This window comes from Oncorhynchus mykiss, chromosome 15 (assembly GCF_057628025.1).
Source record: "Oncorhynchus mykiss isolate SJ-2025 chromosome 15, ASM5762802v1, whole genome shotgun sequence".
NCBI lineage: Eukaryota > Metazoa > Chordata > Actinopteri > Salmoniformes > Salmonidae > Oncorhynchus > Oncorhynchus mykiss.
The window spans coordinates 65,982,457-66,004,428 of NC_143036.1; the positions used below are offsets into that span (position 1 = coordinate 65,982,457).

The 21,972-nt window shown below is 46.8% G+C and overlaps 1 protein-coding gene across 13 annotated transcripts in view; it reads left to right on the top strand.

The window, feature by feature from the left end:
* LOC110490567 (ankyrin repeat and sterile alpha motif domain-containing protein 1B) overlaps nt 1-21,972 on the top strand; it is a 352,871-nt gene that overhangs the window by 306,506 nt on the left and 24,393 nt on the right. For 7 of the 13 annotated variants that reach the window (XM_090200870.1, XM_090200871.1, XM_090200859.1 and 4 more), the window contains 3 exons: nt 2,757-2,864; nt 3,699-3,899; nt 15,173-15,298. In XM_090200870.1, the coding sequence (XP_090056996.1) occupies nt 2,757-2,864; nt 3,699-3,899; nt 15,173-15,298 (435 nt within the window). Of the gene's footprint in view, nt 1-2,756; nt 2,865-3,698; nt 3,900-14,480; nt 14,523-15,172; nt 15,299-21,972 lie in introns of all 13 variants that reach the window. The other 6 variants (XM_090200869.1, XM_036944931.2, XM_090200860.1 and 3 more) reach the window with 1 other exon arrangement.

Consider the following 21,972-nt stretch of genomic DNA (forward strand, 5'->3'; position numbering starts at 1 on the left):
AACACATTGTACATACTGTAGAGAGAACACATACTGTACATACTGTAGAGAGAACACATACTGTACATACTGTAGAGAAAACACATTGTACATACTGCAGAGAGAACACATACTGTACATACTGTAGAGAGAACACATACTGTACATTCTGTAGAGAGAACACATACTGTAGAGTGAACACACACTGTAGAGCGAACACATATTGTACACACAGTAGAGAGAACACACACTGTAGAGAGAACACATACTGTAGAGAGAACACATACTGTAATACTGTAGAGATAACGTATACTGTAGAGAGAACACATACTGTACATGCTGTAGAGAGAACACATACTGTAGTGAGAAAACACATAATGTATATACTGTAGAGAGAACACATACTGTACATACTGTAGAGAGAACAAACGTGCTGTAGAGAGAACACACGTACTGTAGAGAGAACACACACATACTGTAGAGAGACTGTAGAGAGAACACATACGTACTGTAGAGAGAACACACATACTGTAGAGAGATTGTAGAGAGAACGCATATGTACTGTAGAGAGAACACACACATACTGTAGAGAGAACACACACATAGTGTAGAGAGAACACACACATAGTGTAGAGAGAACACACACATAGTGTGGAGAGAACACACGTACTGGAGAGAGAACACACGTACTGGAGAGAGAACACACACATACTGTAGAGAGACTGTAGAGAGAACACATACAGACTGTAGAGAGAACACACACATACTGTAGAGAGACTACACACGTACTGGAGAGAGAACACACACGTACTGTAGAGAGAACACACACGTACTGGAGAGAGAACACACACGTACTGGAGAGAGAACACACGTACTGGAGAGAGAACACACATACTGTACAGAGAACTTACACGTTCTGGAGAGAGAACGCACACGTACTGTAGAGAGAACGAACACGTACTGGAGAGAGAACTCACACGTAATGAAGAGGGGGGGGGGGGGGGGGGGGTTAGAGAGAGAGCTAACAGTAACTGGTCAGGTTATGTTTCAGTCCTTGTCCATTTCGGAGTTAACATTGTAATGTACTCCCCCAGGATCTAAATAGCATACGTTTTGGTCAAACAAAGAACACTGTGTGTGTGTGTGTGTGTGTGTGTGTGTGTGTGTGTGTGTGTGTGTGTGTGTGTGTGTGTAGGTGAGGTGAGGAGAAAGAGGGAGAATGGAGCTGGCTAATAATTGGATCTGCTTACGTGTGTTTGTGTAACAGGCAGAGAGAGAGAGCGATAGCCTCACAAAATATGCCAATGATATCTCCAACCATCAAAACCCAGAATGACATATAAATGCACGTCTTTGATCATGGTAATTTTGGCAATTAGAATCATTTTTTTCTGGAAGAGAGAACAGTGTTAGACGATGATCAAACCGTTCCCTTATATTTTGAATTGTCTGAATGTTTAGAGCCTGTTTGTTTAGCCGAACACTCCTCTATTTAAAAAAGCCCATTGATTATTTCATAGTGTTAACCTTTAAATATGGTGATTTTCATGTGGCCCGGTGGCCATAATGATGCAATATAGTATCTATTCAATCAAAGCCGCAATCTGTGTTTCCTGTCTAGGAAAATACATGTTCTTCTTGTTTCTAGATTGGGAAAATAATCATTAGAGTTTATTTAGATTTCTCTTTTGGTTGCTCTTAAGTGTGTGTGGTAACAGATGCGGGCCAGTAATTGGTGAGTGAGGGCTGAAAAGGAAGGAATCAATAATGCGTGTGTGTGTGTGCTTGTGCGTGTGCGTGCGTGTGAGCGAGCGCATTTGTGTGTGTGGTAATGGCGGTAGAGTAGGGAGAGTCATTAGGCTCACTGCTAGGTCTCAGACTCACTATAATTACCAACTCTCTAGCTGGAGAGACACACACCTACATCCTCTGTCCTCTTATCCACACACACATCCTTCATTGATGCACATCTCACACACTTACATCCACTGCCTTTTGGGAGAAGAGCTTACTGCCAAGACATCGTATGAGCCACACACACACACACAAATCTAGTGTGTTGGAACCAGTCTTTTGGCAGTCCTTTAAACCCCCTGCAGAATGTTTCAGGAAGGACAAATCAAACTAAAAAGTGTGTGTGTGTGTTTCACTGCAAACCTAATTACCTTGTAACGGTGGACCAGGCTGGTGCCTTTATGTGATAATAATTCTAGTAATGATGTTTTTACCATTATGACTCATTGTTCCTTCTTTGAAAGCCTGGTTATTTCAATATGTTAATGTTTAATAGAAACACTCATATGTTTTGCTTATTACAACCAGAGGAGGCTGGTGGGAGGAGCTATAGGAGGACGGGCTCATTGTAGTGGCTGGAATGGAATCAATGAAACAGTATCAAACACATGAAATATATAGAAACCTCATGTTTGACCCCGTTCCATTTATTCCATTCCAGCCATTACGATGAGCCCGTCCTCCTATAGCTCAACCAGCCTCCTCTGATTACAACATGTGTTTTTACCTCAGGCAGTCACATATGATGTCACCATATCACCATTGTTATAAATGTGATGTTGTCAGGTTATTATCGAGGCCTTTGTATTATTCCAGAGTGCCTCACTACCAATAGAGGTAGGATTTGAATCCAACACTCTCATAACTGGGTTTTACTTCAGTGGAGGCTTATTACATGCTTAGTTCACATTGATTCCATGTTAAATACATGTTGAAACAGTTGTGTTGATAGGTTGTTGACCTGTGTCTCTCTTCCTCTCTAGGTGTTGAAGGTCAGTCTGATAGGACACAGGAAGAGAATCCTGGCCTCACTGGGAGACAGGCTTCACCAAGACCCTCCACAGAAACCCCCACGGGCCATCTCCCTACGGGTCAGTGTGTGTGTGTGTGTGTGTGTGTGTGTGTGTGTGTGTGGGCTCTCTCTTCCCTCCCAGATGGTAGTAGTCCTAGAGACTGCAGACAGGTTCAGTGAGCTTAGGGGAAATATCTCCACTGCTGTTGTTAGCCTTCACAAGTCTCCCGGCAGACACAAAATGGATGCCGCCAGGACCACAATAGCACCGTAGTTTCCCCTCTCCCTGCCGGTACTGGATACTAATTACAAGATGCTGGATTCCATTCCCCAGTGCATATGGGTCTAATGTTAATCTAACAAAGGCCCGGGAAATGCTTCACCTCCTGGGACTCAATTTGATCTGGCAGCCAGGATGTGGCTGCTGCTCTGCAGCCTCTCAAGGTCCAGACACCTGCTTTCATTCCATTTAACAAATCGGTCCAGACAGAGGGGCTGGGCAGTCTCCACTGCAAATCTAGTCTGCTGTCCAGAGCCAGGCTAGCAAACAGAGAGGTGGCTGAAGGTTTATTCAGCATAGCATATTATCATGTTCCAAAAGCATTCCACTAGATACCACTTAGAATGCATGCTCAACACAGTAGCTTCATTTTAAGAGGTATGCTAGTGAAAATAATAAGATAAGAGGTAAGCAAGGCAATCACTATGTAGTGGAATCATTATACAATTATTGTCTTGCCCTAATTTTGCCCTAATTTGAGGCATGCCCACATTGGGAATAGCCAGTAGTGGCAGTCTTGACATTTGACCTCTCGTTTTCTAGATACAGCCTATCATGGAGTCTCAAAAGCATCACATGGCACACTTCACCAGCATTTAATAACCTCTCCCCTCTGTCCATCCATCCTCCCAGGAGCCCGGTGGCTGCAACACCCCTCCCCAGATCCTTCCGGGCCAGGCTGCGTACACCACGGCGGGTGTCCCAGGGGGCTCATTGGACGTGCAGCACCTCATCATGCAGGCGGACGCACGGCGCCGCCAGCGCTCCAACGACAACTACTTAGAGGAGATGCCTCGCTCCAAACTGGAGCGGCAGATGGCCCAAGTCAGCATGGTGAGAGGGGTGGGGGGGGGGGGGGGGGGGGAGGAAGGAAGGGTAGAATGAGAGAGGAATAGACAGCAGCCTCTCACAATTATTTTCTTGTGTGTCCCTATTTGTCCTCTCTACCAAACTACGAAAGCGTGATGATTAATACAGTATGATATGACATATCATTCATCCTCCCGGATGGTCAGGGGGCAGAACGCTGTTATCAATAATTTGTACACTGCAAATTGACCGCAAGAATCCCAAACAGATATAGTATTAGATCAAAATAGTATCATTTCAAACCTTGATTACTTTGGGATAAGATCACTTATGCCTCTATTTATACGTGGAAACTACTGTACTTGGGAACAACTGAAAACCACTTTGAGCTCATTTATTTTACAGTCGTGGCCAAAAGTTTTGAGGATGACACAAATATACATTTTCACAAAGTCTGCTGCCTCAATTGTTTTTAGATATTTTTGTCAGATGTTACTATGGAATACTGAAGTATAATTACAAGCATTTCATAAGTGTCAAAGACTTTTATTGAAAATTACAAGTTGATGCAAAGAGTCAATATTTGCAGTGTTGACCCTTCTTTTTCAAGACCTCTGCAATCCGCCCTGGCATGCTGTCAATTAACTTCTGGCAGCCCATTCTTGCATAATCAATGCTTGGAGTTTGTCCGAATTTGTGGGTTTTTGTTTGTCCACCCGCCTCTTGAGGATTGACCACAAGTTCTCAATGGGATTAAGGTCTGGGGAGTTTCCTGGCCATGGACCCAAAATATTGATGTTTTGTTCCCAGAGCCAGGCAAGGTGCTTCATCATGCTGGAAAAGGCATTGTTCGTCACCAAACTGTTCCTGAATGGTTGGGAGAAGTTGCTCTCGGGATGTGTTGGTACCATTCTTTATTCATGGCTGTGTTCTTAGGCAAATTGTGAGTGAGCCCACTCCCTTGGCTGAGAAGCAACCCCACACATGAATGGTATCAGGATGCTTTACTGTTGGCATGACACAGGACTGATGGCAGTGCTCACCTTGTCTTCTCCGGACAAGCTTTTTTCCGGATGCCCCAAACAATCGGAAAGGGGATTCATCAGAGAAAATGACCCAGCCCTCAGCAGTCCAATCCCTGTACCTTTTGCAGAATATCAGTTTGTCCCTGATGTATTTCCTGGATATAAGTGGCTTCTTTGCTGCCCTTCTTGACACCAGGCCATCCTCAAGTCTTCGTCTCACTGTGCGTGCAGATGCACTCACACCTGCCTGCTGCCATTCCTGAGCAAGTCTGTACTGGCCGATCCCGCAGCTGAGACGGTCCTGGCGCTTGCTGGACTTTCTTGGGCGCCCTGAAGCCTTCTTCACAACAATTGAACTGCTCCCCTTGAATTTCTTGATGATCTGATAAATAGTTTATTTAGGTGCAATCTTACTGGCTGTGCCTGTGAAGCCCTTTTTGTGAAAAGCAATGATGACGCACGCGTTTCCTTGCAGGTAACCATGGTTGACAGAGGAAGAACAATGATTCCAAGCACCACCCTCCTTTTGAAGCTTCCAGTCTGTTATTCAAACTCAATCAGCATGACAAAGTGATCTCCAGCCGTGTCTTCGTCAACACTCACACCTGTGTTAACGAGAGAATCACTGACATGATGTCAGCTGGTCCTTTTGTGGCAGGGCTGAAATGCAGTGGAAATTGTTTTTGGGGATTCAGTTCATTTGCATGGCAAAGAGGTACTTTAAAAGTAATTGCAGCTCAACTGATCACTCTTCATAACATTCTGGAGTATATGCAAATTGCCATCATACAAACTGAGGCAGCAGACTTTGTGAAAATTTATATTTGTGTCATTCTCAAAACTTTTGCCCACGACTGTATATTTGGCCCTTGGATTGCCTATTGGAGAATCCTGCCCTATACTGTACCATAACTGCTCTACCAACCTGTATTAGCATGCTATTTAACTTATATACAGTGCATTCCCGCAAGTATTCAGACCCCTTCCCCTTTTCCACATTTTGTTATGTTACAGCCTTATTCTAAAATGTATTAAATAGCCGTTTTTCCCATTCCCGATTGATTTGGAAAGGCACACATCTGTCTATATAAGGTCCTTCAGTGCATGTCAGAGCAAAAATCAAGCCATGATGTCGAAGGAATAGTCCGTAGAGCTCCAAGACAGGATTGTGTCGAGGTACAGATCTGGGGAAGGGTAGCAAAATAATTCTGCAGCATTGAAGATCCGCAAGCACACAGTTGCCTCCATCATTCTTAAATGGAAAAAAGTTTGGAACCACCAAGACTCTTCCTAGAGCTGGCCGCCTGGCCAAGCTGAGCAATCAGGAGAGAAGGGCCTTAGTCAGGGAGGTGGCCAAGAACATGATGGTCACTCCGACTAAGCTCCAGAGTTCCTCTGTGAAGATGGGAGAACCTTCCAGAAGGACAACCATCTATGTAGCACACCACCAATCAGACCTTTATGATAGATTGGCCAGATGAAAGCCACTCCTCAGCACATGACAGCCCACTTTGAGTTTGCCAAAAGGCACTTAAAGACTCTCAGACCATGAGGAACAAGCTTCTCTGGTCTGAAACCAAGATTGAACTCTTTGGCCTGAATGCCAAGTGTCACGTCTGGAGGAAACCTGGCACCATCCCTACGGTGAAGCATGGTGATGGCAGCATCATGCTGGTAGCATCATGCTGGCAGCATCATGCTGTGTGGATGTTTTTCAGCGGCAGAGACTGGGAGACTAGTCAGGATCGAGTCAAAGATGAACGGAGCAAAGTACAGAGAGATCCTTGATGAAAACCTGCACCAGAGCGCTCAGGACCTCAGACTGGAGTGAAGGTTCACCTTCCGACAGGACAACGACCCTAAGCACACAGCCAAGACAACGCAGGAGTGGCTTTGGGACAAGTCTCTGAATGTCCTTGATTGGCCCAGCCAGAGCCCGGACTTGAAACCGATCGAATATCTCTGGAGAGACCTGACAATAGCTGTGCAGCGATGCTCCCCATCCAACCTGACAGAGCTTGAGAGGATCTGCAGAGAAAAATGGGAGAAACTCCCCAAATACAGGTGTGCCAAGCTTGTAGCGTCAAACCCAAGAAGACTCGAGGCTGTAATCGCTGCCAAAGGTGCTTCAACAAAGTACTGAGTAAGGGGTCTGAATGTTTTTAATACATGTGCAAACATTTCTAAAAAACTGTTTTTGCTTTGTCATTATGGGGTATTGTGTGTAGATTGATTTTGGAAAAAAAATCTATAATAATTTTTGAATAAGGCTGTAACGTAACGAAATGTGGAAAGTCATGGGGTCTGAATATTAGCATGCATGGTACAGTATGGTAACCTCTCTACCAAAATCCATGATCCTCCTATTGAACCTCTCCACCAACCTATGAAAGCACGGTCGGCGAGTCAGAGGCATCTGGGAGAGCAGCTTCTCTTAAGCGTTCCTTTGATCTACCCCGATTAGGGTCCATCCGGAGTGTGTGTGAGAGTGTGTGTGATTCACAGAGCTTGTCGCACCAGACACACACTTATGTTTCTACACGACTGACTCTTTGAAGTGCGTTTGTGTCACGACTCATGACAACATTGGCCTCTTTAGAGCAGCACTCAGGTGACTGCAGTGACTCAACAAGGTCGTGTAGAGGGGATCATTATGGAGACTTGTATTCCTCTCACTCTCATTTACTTTCCACTCTTTCCTTTATCTCTCCCTTTTTCCCCCTTTTCCATCCACAATGCCTCTACACATTACCTCTGACTGCCCATCGCAAATGAGGCAGTCAGAGATCATGCCCTGCTCCCTCCCCATTACTACTGAGGCAGTCAGATATCATACCCTACTCCCCCTATTGCTACTGAGGCAGACAGAGATCATGCCCCCCCTCCCCATTACTACTGAGGCAGTCAGAGATCATGCCCTACTCCCTCCCCATTACTACTGAGGCAGTCAGAGATCATGCCCTACTCCCTCCCCATTACTACTGAGGCAGTCAGAGATCATGCCCTACTCCCCCCATTGCCACTGAGGCAGTCAGAGATCATGCCCCACTCCCCCCATTGCTACGGAGGCAGTCAGAGATCATGCCCTACTCCCTTCGCATTACTACTGAGGCTGTCAGAGATGATGCCCTACTCCCTTCCCATTACTACTGAGGCAGTCAGCGATCAGGGCTTACTACCCCTCATGCCCTACTCCCCCCATTACTACTGAGGCAGTCAGAGATCATGCCCTACTCCCCCCATTACTACTGAGGCAGTCAGAGATCATGCCCAACTCCCCCCATTGCTACTGAGGCAGTCAGAGCTCATGTCTCACTCTCCCCATTACTACTGAGGCAGTCAGAGATCATGACCTGCTCCCTCCCCATTACTACTGAGGCAGTCAGAGATCATGACCTGCTCACACCCCATTACCACTGAGATAGTTCGAGATCATGCCCTACTCCCCTTATTGCTACTGAGGCAGTCAGAGATCATGCCCTGCTCCCTCCCCCAGTTGCCACTGAGGCAGTCAGAGATCATGCCCGACTCCCCCCATTGCCACTGAGGCAGTCAGAGATCATGCACAACTCCCTCCATTGCTACTGAGGCAGTCAGAGATCATGCCCTACTCCCTCCATTACTACTGAGACAGTCAGAGATCATGCCCTACTCCCTCCATTGCTACTGAGGCAGTCAGAGATCATGCCGTGCTCCCTCCCCATTACTACTGAGGCAGTCCGAGATCATACCCTGCTCCCCCCCCATTGCCGTTGAGGCAGTCAGAGATCATGCCCTGCTCCCTCACCATTGCCACTGAGGCAGTCAGAGATCATGCCCTATTCCCCCCATTGCCACTGAGGCAGTCAGAGATCATGCCCCACTCCCCCCATTGCTACGGAGGCAGTCAGAGATGATGCCCTACTCCCTTCCCATTACTACTGAGGCAGTCAGCGATTAGGGCCTACTACCCCTCATGCCCTACTCCCCCCATTACTACTGAGGCAGTCAGAGATCATGCCCTACTCCCCCCATTACTACTGAGGCAGTCCGAGATCATGCCCAACTCCCCCCATTGCTACTGAGGCAGTCAGAGATCATGTCTCACTCTCCCCATTGCTACTGAGGCAGTCAGGGATCATGCCCTGCTCCCTCGCCATTACCACTGAGGCAGTCAGAGATCATGCCCTACTCCCTCCATTGCTACGGAGGCAGTCAGAGATCATGCCCTGCTCCCTCCCCCCATTGCCACTTTGAAAGTCAGAGATCATGCCCTACTCCCTCCATTGCTACTGAGGCAGTCAGAGATCATGCCCTGCTCCCCCCCAATTGCTGCTGAGGTAGTCAGTTCATGCCCTGCTTCCTCCCCATTACTACTGAGGCAGTCAGCGATCATGACCTACTCCCCCCATTACTACTGAGGCAGTCCGAGATCATGCCCAACTCCCCCCATTGCTACTGAGGCAGTCAGAGATCATGTCTCACTCTCCCCATTGCTACTGAGGCAGTCAGAGATCATGCCCTGCTCCCTCCCCCCATTGCCACTTTGAAAGTCAGAGATCATGCCCTACTCCCTCCATTGTTTCGGAGGCAGTCAGAGATCATGCCCTGCTCCCTCCCCATTACTGCTGAGGCAGTCAGAGATCATGCCCTGCTCCCTCCCTATTACTACTGAGGCAGTCAGAGATCATGTCCTGCTCCCTCCCCATTGCCATTGAGGCAGTCAGAGATCATGCCCGAATCCCCCCATTACCACTGAGGCAGTCAGAGATCATGCCCTACTCCCCCCATTACTACTGAGGCAGTCCGAGATCATGACCTGCTCCCTCTCCATTACTACTGAGGCAGTCAGAGATCATGCCCTGCTCCCTCCCATTGCTACTGAGGCAGTCAGAGATCATGTCCTACTCCCCCCATTGCTATTAAGACAGTAAGAGATCATGCCCTGCTCCCTCCCCATTACTACTGAGGCAGACAGAGATCATGCCCTACTCCTCCCATTACTAGAGGCAGTCAGAGATGATGCCCTACTCCCCCCATTACTACTGAGGCAGTCAGAGATCATGCTCTACCCCTCCCCCCCATTACTACTGAGACAGTCAGAGATCATGCCCTACTACCCCTCATGCCCTACTCCCCCATTACTACTGAGATAGTCAGAGATCATGCCCTACTCCCCCCATTGCTACTGAGGCAGTCAGAGATCATGCCCTACTCCCCCCATTACTACTGAGATAGTCAGAGATCATGCCCTACTCCCCCCATTACTACTGAGACAGTCAGAGATCATGCCCTACTCCCCCCATTGCCACTTAGGCAGTCAGAGATCATGCCCTACTCCCTCCATTGCCACTGAGGCAGTCAGAGATCATGCCCTACTCCCCCCATTGCTACTGAGGCAGTCAGAGATCATGTCCTACCCCTCATGCCCTACTCCCCCCATTACTACTGAGATAGTCAGAGATCATGCCCTACTCCCCCCATTGCTGCTGAGGCAGTCAGAGATCATGCCCTACTCCCCCCATTACTTCTGAGGCAGTCAGAGATCATGCCCGACTCACCCCATTGCTACGGAGGCAGTCAGAGATCATGCCCTACTCCCCCCATTGCTACTGAGGCAGTCAGAGATCATGCCCTACTCCCCCCATTGCCACTGAGGCAGTCAGAGATCATGCCCGACTCCCCCCATTGCTACGGAGGCAGTCAGAGATCATGCCCTACTCCCCCCATTGCTACTGAGGCAGTCAGAGATCATGCCCTACTCCCCCCATTGCCACTGAGGCAGTCAGAGATCATGCCCTACTCCCCCCATTGCTACTGAGGCAGTCAGAGATCATGCCCTACTTCCCCATTGCCACTGAGGCAGTCAGAGATCATGCCCGACTCACCCCATTGCTACGGAGGCAGTCAGAGATCATGACCTACTCCCATCCCATTCCTACTGAGCAGTCAGAGATGATGCCCTACTCCCTTCCCATTACTACTGAGGCAGTCACCGATTAGGGCCTACTACCCCTCATGCCCTACTCCCCCCATTACTACTGAGGCAGTCAGAGATCATGCCCTACTCCCCCCATTACTACTGAGGCAGTCCGAGATCATGCCCAACTCCCCCCATTGCTACGGAGGCAGTCAGAGATCATGCCCTACTCCCCCCATTGCTACTGAGGCACTCAGAGATCATGCCCTACTCCCCCCATTGCCACTGAGGCAGTCAGAGATCATGCCCTACTCCCCCCATTGCTACTCAGGCAGTCAGAGATCATGCCCTACTTCCCCATTGCCACTGAGGCAGTCAGAGATCATGCCCGACTCACCCCATTGCTACGGAGGCAGTCAGAGATCATGACCTACTCCCTTCCCATTCCTACTGAGCAGTCAGAGATGATGCCCTACTCCCTTCCCATTACTACTGAGGCAGTCACCGATTAGGGCCTACTACCCCTCATGCCCTACTCCCCCCATTACTACTGAGGCAGTCAGAGATCATGCCCTACTCCCCCCATTACTACTGAGGCAGTCCGAGATCATGCCCAACTCCCCCCATTGCTACTGAGGCAGTCAGAGATGATGCCCTGCTCCCTCCCCATTACTACTGAGGCAGTCAGCGATGATGGCCTACTACCTCTCATGCCCTACTCCCCCCATTACTACTGAGGCAGTCCGAGATCATGACCTGCTCCCTCTCCATTACTACTGAGGCAGTCAGAGATCATGCCCTGCTCCCTCCCCATTGCTACTGAGGCAGTCAGAGATCATGTCCTGCTCCCTCCCCATTGCTACTGAGGCAGTCAGAGATCATGTCCTACTCCCTGCATTGCTACGGAGGCAGTCAAAGATCATGCCCTGCTCCCTCCCCATTGCTACTGAGGCAGTCAGAGATCATGTCCTCCTCCCTCCCCATTGCTACGGAGGCAGTCAGAGATCATGCCCTGCTCCCTCCCCATTACTACTGAGGCAGTCAGCGATCATGGCCTACTACCCCTCATGCCCTACTCCCCCCATTACTACTGAGGCAGTCAGAGATCATGACCAGCTCCCTCCCCATTACTACTGAGGCAGTCCGAGATCATACCCTGCTTCCCCCATTGCCGTTGAGGCAGTCAGAGACCATGCCCTGCCCCCCACCCCCATTGCTACTGAGGCAGTCAGAGATCATGCCCTACTCCCCCCATTACTACTGAGGCAGTCCGAGATCATGACCTGCTCCCTCTCCATTACTACTGAGGCAGTCAGAGATCATGCCCTGCTCCCTCCCCATTGCTACTGAGGCAGTCAGAGATCATGTCCTACTCCCCCCATTGCTATTGAGACAGTCAGAGATCATGCCCTACTCCCTGCATTGCTACGGAGGCAGTCAGAGATCATGCCCTACTCCCCCCATTGCCACTGAGGCAGTTAGAGATCATGTCCTGCTCCCTCCCCATTACAACTGAGGCAGTCAGCGATCGTGGCCGGCTACCCCTCATGCCCTACTCCCCCCATTACTACTGAGGCAGTCAGAGATCACGCCCTGCTCCCTCCCCATTACGACTGAGGCAGTCAGAGATCATGGCCTTCTACCCCTCATGCCCTACTCCCCCCATTGCTACTGAGGCAGTCAGAGAACATCCCCTACTTACCCCATTGCTTCTGAGGCAGTCAGAGATCATGTCCTGTTCCCCCCATTACTAGTGAGGCAGTCAGAGATCATGCCCTGCTCCCTCCCCATTACTACTGAGGCAGTCAGCGATCATGACCTGCTCCCTCCCCATTGCCACTGAGGCAGTCAGAGATCATGCCCGACTCCCCCCATTACGACTGAGGCAGTCAGAGATCATGGCCTTCTACCCCTCATGCCCTACTCCCCCCATTGCTACTGAGGCAGTCAGAGAACATCCCCTACTTACCCCATTGCTTCTGAGGCAGTCAGAGATCATGTCCTGTTCCCCCCATTACTAGTGAGGCAGTCAGAGATCATGCCCTGCTCCCTCCCCATTACTACCGAGGCAGTCAGCGATGATGGCCTACTACCCCTCATGCCCTACTCCCCCCATTACTACTGAGGCAGTCCGAGATCATGACCTGCTCCCTCTCCATTACTACTGAGGCAGTCAGAGATCATGTCCTACTCCCCCCATTGCTATTGAGACAGTCAGAGATCATGCCCTACTCCCCCCATTGCCACTGAGGCAGTCAGAGATCATGTCCTGCTCCCTCCCCATTACAACTGAGGCAGTCAGCGATCGTGGCCGGCTACCCCTCATGCCCTACTCCCCCCATTACTACTGAGGCAGTCAGAGATCACGCCCTGCTCCCTCCCGATTACGACTGAGGCAGTCAGAGATCACGCCCTGCTCCCTCCCCATTACGACTGAGGCAGTCAGAGATCATGGCCTTCTACCCCTCATGCCCTACTCCCCCCATTGCTACTGAGGCAGTCAGAGAACATGCCCAACTCCCCCCATTGCTTCTGAGGCAGTCAGAGATCATGCCCTGCTCCCTCCCCATTACGACTGAGGCAGTCAGAGAGCATGCCCTACTACCCCTCATGCCCTACTCCCCCCATTACTACTGAGGCAGTCAGAGATCATGCCCTGCTCCCTCCCCATTACTACTGAGGCAGTGAAAGAACTCCCCCCATTACTTCTGAGGCAGTCAGAGATCATGCCCTACTCCCCCCATTACTACTGAGGCAGTCAAAGAACTCCCTCCATTACTACTGAGGCAGTCAGAGATGATGCCCTACTCCCCCATTACTACTGAGGCAGTCAGAGATCATGCCCTGCTCCCCCCATTACTACTGAGGCAGTCAGAGATCATGCCCTACTCCCCCCATTGCTACTGAGGCAGTCAAAGACGTGGCCCTACTCCCTCCATTACTACTGAGACAGTCAGAGATCATGCCCTGGGCCCCATTACAGGAATAATGAGGTTCTCTCTCTTTCTCTGTGCTCTTTCTGGTCTTTATATAATTGTGTTTTGCAATTTGTGTCTCTATCTTCGTCTCTCCCCATCTCTCTTTCTCTCCCTCTCCCCCCTCCTTTCTCTCTGCCCCCCCGCCCCCCCCCCCCCCTCCCCCCTCTCTATCTATCTCTGTAATTTAGATCAGTTAGAGTAGCCCAGTGTCTTGGAGTAGATTACCTGTTCTGATCCTCCTCTAGGGCTCACCCTGCAGCTATTTACCCCGATGTCATTATCCCTGATTACCTCACCTCCAGAGTATCTCATTAAGACGCAGATGGATGTGACACACAAACAAACAAGCACTCCCGTATAGTAGTGGATCAGCACCTGTCATGGGACTTTGATTATGAAACTGTGTCGGGAGGATTTCCTCACACTCCAGCCTTGTTGTAAACATTGCCTGTGTGATTATCATCTGCTTGATTATTATAGACCATAGAGTTGGATAGAGGCCACGTCTTTGCATATTTGCCATTATGGTTTCTATTACAGCATGGGCAGTGCCATTGAGGGCTATCTCCATTGATGAAAGTCCTCAATGGCGCTGCCCATGCTAAAACAGGCTTTGTGGAAAGTGCACCCTCTATCCAGCTCTATGTTATCAACCAACTTCTTGTTGTCCTGATCCTGGATCTTATTTCTATTTATTTATCAGTCTCATGATGTTGGAGAAAGACCTTCTGCAAGAAATGATACTGTAAGTTGTCTGTGATGCTAGTGTGCATCAAATACTGTTGTTGTCATTGTACGTGACGAACAGTCGAACAGTCAACTGTCAATGTACGTGATATAAATGTACATTATATTTGTTGATAATACAAGTCCATTTACTCATGATCATTTCCATTTGATTTAGAACATATTGGCTAAGGGAAAAGTACTGTAGCTAAATATATATCCATTTCCTGTTTCTGTTGAAAGGGATGAAAGAAAGAAGGACAGGGGATTTTCCACACAGTGCCAGGGGAGGTGTGAGCATCATAGCACTAGCTAGGGGAATTAAACAGTATGAAAAGCCATTTAAATATGACTGTTAAAACGCACTTAGCATTAGGAGAGGAGGGTCCATAGAAACACAGTGAGGTCTCAAAATGTTTTTGAAATGTTGTTGAAGCGTTGTTGAAGCATTGTTGTTAAGCTTTTCATGTTCAGTCAGTCTGGATAGAACCTGTTACATCATAGAAGTGCCATGTGGTTAGGAGCAAACGGCAACACATATCTGACAGACTAGATGTATCAGCTCAGAATATGCATGACTTAAGTTTGTGCCCAATCCTTTTCCTTGTAATCGTCTGTGATTCCTCATCCGTGGCCTCTGTCTGATCTTGCCATTGGCTGTCGTTACAGCAAGGCGAATGGTGCGAGCCAATCACGTTGCGTCCTCCCAACGAGGCCACCTCGTCCACTCCAGTGCAATACTGGCAGCACCACCCTGAGAAGCTCATCTTCCAGTCGTGTGACTATGAAGCTTACGTGAGTAGTCCTGTCCCTACGTTATACAGTGTGTGTGTGTGTTAGTATGCTTTTCATGCATGTATAATATGCTTGTGAATGTGTATGCATGCAAAACGCTACATTAGCATCGTATCATATTCTACAGCAGCGGTATTCAAAGTCGGGGTCGCGACCCCGCTAGGGGAACATCAGTGGGGTCAATAAAAAGGAACTAAACATTTAGAGTACAGATTATTATATGGGACAATATAAGTTTTTCAGAAAGATAATACAAACAAATACAATTTTATTGAGTAAATGTATTTTGATAAGAGAAGAAACTATAATGAAGGTTATTTGTTGATGTAAAAATGTACAGATTTTAAGGTTGTGACGTATTTGGGTTAGGGTGGGGTTTAGAGAAATTATTGGGAAGAAAATTCTCCAGAAATTCTGGTGGAACGAATGGGGTCCCCGCTGAAAAGGTTTGAATAATACTGTAATGTGGGAGAGATGCCCTGTCTGCCAAGGGGGTTCAAGACACACACTTTCAGGGTCCCCCCCCCCCCCCCCCCCCGACTTAAAGTACCTGCACTTGTGTTACCTAACCGACACACTGGAGGTATTCAGGAGTAAAACCATGTTTCACCCTTCGATCAATACTGCACCAAGCTATTCACGCTGCTGCTGTAATTTTAGCCTCCCGTTACATAAAACCAACCATGTTTCCAAGGATACTGCACATGTACATTTGATTGGCTTAGCCCCAGCAACCATGTAACACTGATTACTACCCACTTTCAGCTGATGAATCACCGGGAAGATGATTGGCTCCCATTTGGAGTCTGGAGGCTCCCATTGGCTCTCGGGGCCAGCCGTGTTGAATTGTGATTGACTCTTGCACAGTTGTGCATAGCGATTGGCTCAGAGGTGCTGTTGTGGAGATGAGGGGGCTAGAGGATTAGAGAGAAAGAGAGAGAGAAACAGTGAGTGAGTGTGAGTAAGCGAGAGAGTTTGTGATAGAGTCAGGGAAAAGGTAATGTGGGTTGAGAGAGGGGGGATAAGGTAGTGTGGGTTGAGAGAGTGAGGGATAAGGTAGTGTGGGTTGAGAGAGGGAGGGATAAGGAAGTGATGGTTGAGAGAGGGAAGAAGGAAGGCAGAGAGAGAAAGTGTAAATAAATAAAATAATCAGTGCCAAGCAACTACTCTCCCAGGACTGAAGCTCCACATGGCCCCACGAAGTGAGATAGAGGAGAATCTGAGAGAGAAAGAAAAGGAGGGAGAGAGAGAGAGGATGGAGAGATTAAGCGAGGGAGGAAAAGTGAGGAGTATAGGGAGGCATATAAAGTAAGAAGGAGGGAGGGATGGAGGGAGGGAGGCAGGGATGGAGGTAAAAATAAATGGTGAGTTACAGTGTGACTAAAAGGAAGAGACAGACATTTAAAAAAGCATGGAGAGTTAAGCACTGAGATAGAGGATAGAGTTGAGGATGTAAGCAGTGTACAGAGGAAGAGGATAATTGAGGATGTAAGCAGTGTGGAAGAGGATAGAGTTGAGGATGTAAGCAGTGTACAGAGGAAGAGGATAGTTGAGGATGTAAGCAGTGTGGAAGAGGATAGAGTTGAGGATGTAAGCAGTGTGGAAGAGGATAGAGTTGAGGATGTAAGCAGTGAGGAAGAGGATAGAGTTGAGGATGTAAGCAGTGTGGAAGAGGATAGAGTTGAGGATGTAAGCAGTGAGGAAGAGGATAGAGTTGAGTATGTAAGCAGTGTGGAAGAGGATAGAGTTGAGGATGTAAGCAGTGTACGGAGTAAGAGGATAGTTGAGGATGTAAGCAGTGTGGAAGAGGATAGTTGAGGTTGTAAGCAGTGTACAGAGTAAGAGGATAGTTGAGGATGTAAGCAGTGTACAGAGTAAGAGGATAGTTGAGGATGGAAGCAGTGTACAGAGTAAGAGGATAGTTGAGGATGTAAGCAGTGTACAGAGTAAGAGGATAGTTGAGGATGTAAGCAGTGTACGGAGTAAGAGGATAGTTGAGGATGTAAGCAGTGTACAGAGTAAGAGGATAGTTGAGGATGTAAGCAGTGTACGGAGTAAGAGGATAGTTGAGGATGTAAGCAGTGTACAGAGTAAGAGGATAGTTGAGGATGTAAGCAGTGTACGGAGTAAGAGGATAGTTGAGGATGTAAGCAGTGTACAGAGTAAGAGGATAGTTGAGGTTGTAAGCAGTGTACAGAGTAAGAGGATAGAGTTGAGGATGTAAGCAGTGTACGGAGTAAGAGGATAGTTGAGGATGTAAGCAGTGTACGGAGTAAGAGGATAGAGTTGAGGATGTAAGCAGTGTACAGAGTAAGAGGATAGTTGAGGTTGTAAGCAGTGTACAGAGTAAGAGGATAGTTGAGGATGTAAGCAGTGTACGGAGTAAGAGGATAGTTGAGGATGTAAGCAGTGTACGGAGTAAGAGGATAGAGTTGAGGTTGTAAGCAGTGTACAGAGTAAGAGGATAGTTGAGGATGTAAGCAGTGAGGAAGAGGATAGAGTTGAGGATGTAAGCAGTGAGGAAGAGGATAGAGTTGAGGATGTAAGCAGTGTACGGAGTAAGAGGATAGTTGAGGATGTAAGCAGTGAGGAAGAGGATAGACTTGAGGATGTAAGCAGTGTACAGAGTAAGAGGATAGTTGAGGATGTAAGCAGTGAGGAAGAGGATAGAGTTGAGGATGGAAGCAGTGTACGGAGTAAGAGGATAGTTGAGGATGTAAGCAGTGTACAGAGTAAGAGGATAGTTGAGGATGTAAGCAGTGAGGAAGAGGATAGAGTTGAGGATGTAAGCAGTGTGGAAGAGGATAGAGTTGAGGATGTAAGCAGTGTGGAAGAGGATAGAGTTGAGGATGTAAGCAGTGAGGAAGAGGATAGAGTTGAGGATGTAAGCAATGAGGAAGAGGACAGAGTTGAGGATGTAAGCAGTGTGGAAGAGGATAGAGTTGAGGATGTAAGCAGTGTGGAAGAGGAAGAGGATATTTGAGGATGTAAAAAGAGAGAAGAGAGGGACGAATCCTCTAAGGCCTGATGCTGTAAGCAGTGTACGGAGTAAGAGGATAGTTGAGGATGTAAGCAGTGTACAGAGTAAGAGGATAGTTGAGGTTGTAAGCAGTGTACAGAGTAAGAGGATAGAGTTGAGGATGTAAGCAGTGTACGGAGTAAGAGGATAGTTGAGGATGTAAGCAGTGTACGGAGTAAGAGGATAGAGTTGAGGATGTAAGCAGTGTACAGAGTAAGAGGATAGTTGAGGTTGTAAGCAGTGTACAGAGTAAGAGGATAGTTGAGGATGTAAGCAGTGTACGGAGTAAGAGGATAGTTGAGGATGTAAGCAGTGTACGGAGTAAGAGGATAGAGTTGAGGATGTAAGCAGTGTACAGAGTAAGAGGATAGTTGAGGATGTAAGCAGTGTACGGAGTAAGAGGATAGTTGAGGATGTAAGCAGTGAGGAAGAGGATAGAGTTGAGGATGTAAGCAGTGTATGGAGTAAGAGGATAGTTGAGGATGTAAGCAGTGTGGAAGAGGATAGAGTTGAGGATGTAAGCAGTGTACAGAGGAAGAGGATAGTTGAGGATGTAAGCAGTGTGGAAGAGGATAGAGTTGAGGATGTAAGCAGTGAATGGAGTAAGAGGATAGTTGAGGTTGTAAGCAGTGTGGAAGAGGATAGAGTTGAGGATGTAAGCAGTGTACAGAGGAAGAGGATAGTTGAGGATGTAAGCAGTGTGGAAGAGGATAGAGTTGAGGATGTAAGCAGTGTGGAAGAGGATAGAGTTGAGGATGTAAGCAGTGTACGGAGTAAGAGGATAGTTGAGGTTGTAAGCAGTGTACGGAGGAAGAGGATAGTTGAGGATGTAAGCAGTGAGGAAGAGGATAGAGTTGAGGATGTAAGCAGTGAGGAAGAGGATAGAGTTGAGGATGTAAGCAGTGTGGAAGAGGATAGAGTTGAGGATGGAAGCAGTGAGGAAGAGGATAGAGTTGAGGATGTAAGCAGTGTATGGAGTAAGAGGATAGTTGAGGATGTAAGCAGTGTGGAAGAGGATAGAGTTGAGGATGTAAGCAGTGTGGAAGAGGATAGAGTTGAGGATGTAAGCAGTGTGGAAGAGGATAGAGTTGAGGATGGAAGCAGTGTACGGAGTAAGAGGATAGTTGAGGATGTAAGCAGTGTGGAAGAGGATAGAGTTGAGGATGTAAGCAGTGTGGAAGAGGATAGAGTTGAGGATGTAAGCAGTGTACGGAGTAAGAGGATAGTTGAGGTTGTAAGCAGTGTACGGACTAAGAGGATAGTTGAGGATGTAAGCAGTGTACAGAGGATAGAGTTGAGGATGTAAGCAGTGTACGGAGGAAGAGGATAGTTGAGGATGTAAGCAGTGAGGAAGAGGATAGAGTTGAGGATGTAAGCAGTGAGGAAGAGGATAGAGTTGAGGTTGTAAGCAGTGTACGGAGTAAGAGGATAGTTGAGGTTGTAAGCAGTGTGGAAGAGGATAGTTGAGGTTGTAAGCAGTGTGGAAGAGGATAGAGTTGAGGATGTAAGCAGTGTACGGAGTAAGAGGATAGTTGAAGATGTAAGCAGTGTACAGAGTAAGAGGATAGTTGAGGATGTAAGCAGTGTACGGAGTAAGAGGATAGTTGAGGTTGTAAGCAGTGTATGGAGTAAGAGGATAGAGTTGAGGATGTAAGCAGTGAATGGAGTAAGAGGATAGAGTTGAGGTTGTAAGCAGTGTACGGAGTAAGAGGATAGTTGAGGTTGTAAGCAGTGAATGGAGTAAGAGGATAGAGTTGAGGTTGTAAGCAGTGTACGGAGTAAGAGGATAGTTGAGGATGTAAGCAGTGAGGAAGAGGATAGAGTTGAGGTTGTAAGCAGTGTACAGAGTAAGAGGATAGTTGAGGATGTAAGCAGTGAGGAAGAGGATAGAGTTGAGGTTGTAAGCAGTGTACAGAGTAAGAGGATAGTTGAGGATGTAAGCAGTGAGGAAGAGGATAGAGTTGAGGTTGTAAGCAGTGTACAGAGTAAGAGGATAGTTGAGGATGTAAGCAGTGAGGAAGAGGATAGAGTTGAGGATGTAAGCAGTGAGGAAGAGGATAGAGTTGAGGATGTAAGCAGTGTACGGAGTAAGAGGATAGTTGAGGATGTAAGCAGTGAGGAAGAGGATAGAGTTGAGGATGTAAGCAGTGTACAGAGTAAGAGGATAGTTGAGGATGTAAGCAGTGAGGAAGAGGATAGAGTTGAGGATGGAAGCAGTGTACGGAGTAAGAGGATAGTTGAGGATGTAAGCAGTGTACAGAGTAAGAGGATAGTTGAGGATGTAACCAGTGAGGAAGAGGATAGAGTTGAGGATGTAAGCAGTGTGGAAGAGGATAGAGTTGAGGATGTAAGCAGTGTGGAAGAGGATAGAGTTGAGGATGTAAGCAGTGAGGAAGAGGATAGAGTTGAGGATGTAAGCAGTGAGGAAGAGGATAGAGTTGAGGATGTAAGCAGTGTGGAAGAGGATAGAGTTGAGGATGTAAGCAGTGTGGAAGAGGAAGAGGATATTTGAGGATGTAAAAAGAGAGAAGAGAGGGACGAATCCTCTAAGGCCTGATGCTGTAAACTGATTCTATTACTCACAATGATCTTCGTTCAACCAGAGACAATTCTCTAATGTCATTACAATGTTGTCTTCATAAAACCAAACTTTGTTTTAATACATTCTTTATTATAGACCAGCTCTGTCATTATACGTTCTTTATTATAGACCAGCTCTGATGTCATTATACGTTCTTTATTATAGACCAGCTCTGATGTCATTATACTTTCTTTATTATAGACCAGCTCTGATGTCATTATACTTTCTTTATTATAGACCAGCTCTGTCATTATACGTTCTTTATTATAGACCAGCTCTGATGTCATTATACTTTCTTTATTATAGACCAGCTCTGATGTCATTATACTTTCTTTATTATAGACCAGCTCTGTCATTATACTTTATTTATTATAGACCAGCTCTGATGTCATTATACGTTCTTTATTATAGACCAGCTCTGATGTCATTATACTTTCTTTATTATAGACCAGCTCTGATGTCATTATACTTTCTTTATTATAGACCAGCTCTGATGTCATTATACTTTCTTTATTATAGACCAGCTCTGATGTCATTATACTTTCTTTATTATAGACCAGCTCTGATGTCATTATACTTTCTTTATTATAGACCAGCTCTGATGTCATTATACTTTCTTTATTATAGACCAGCTCTGTCATTATACTTTATTTATTATAGACCAGCTCTGATGTCATTATACGTTCTTTATTATAGACCAGCTCTGATGTCATTATACTTTCTTTATTATAGACCAGCTCTGATGTCATTATACTTTCTTTATTATAGACCAGCTCTGATGTCATTATACTTTCTTTATTATAGACCAGCTCTGATGTCATTATACTTTCTTTATTATAGACCAGCTCTGATGTCATTATACTTTCTTTATTATAGACCAGCTCTGATGTCATTATACTTTCTTTATTATAGACCAGCTCTGTCATTATACTTTCTTTATTATAGACCAGCTCTGATGTCATTATACTTTCTTTATTATGGACCAGCTCTGATGTCATTATACTTTCTTTATTATAGACCAGCTCTGATGTCATTATACTTTCTTTATTATGGACCAGCTCTGATGTCATTATA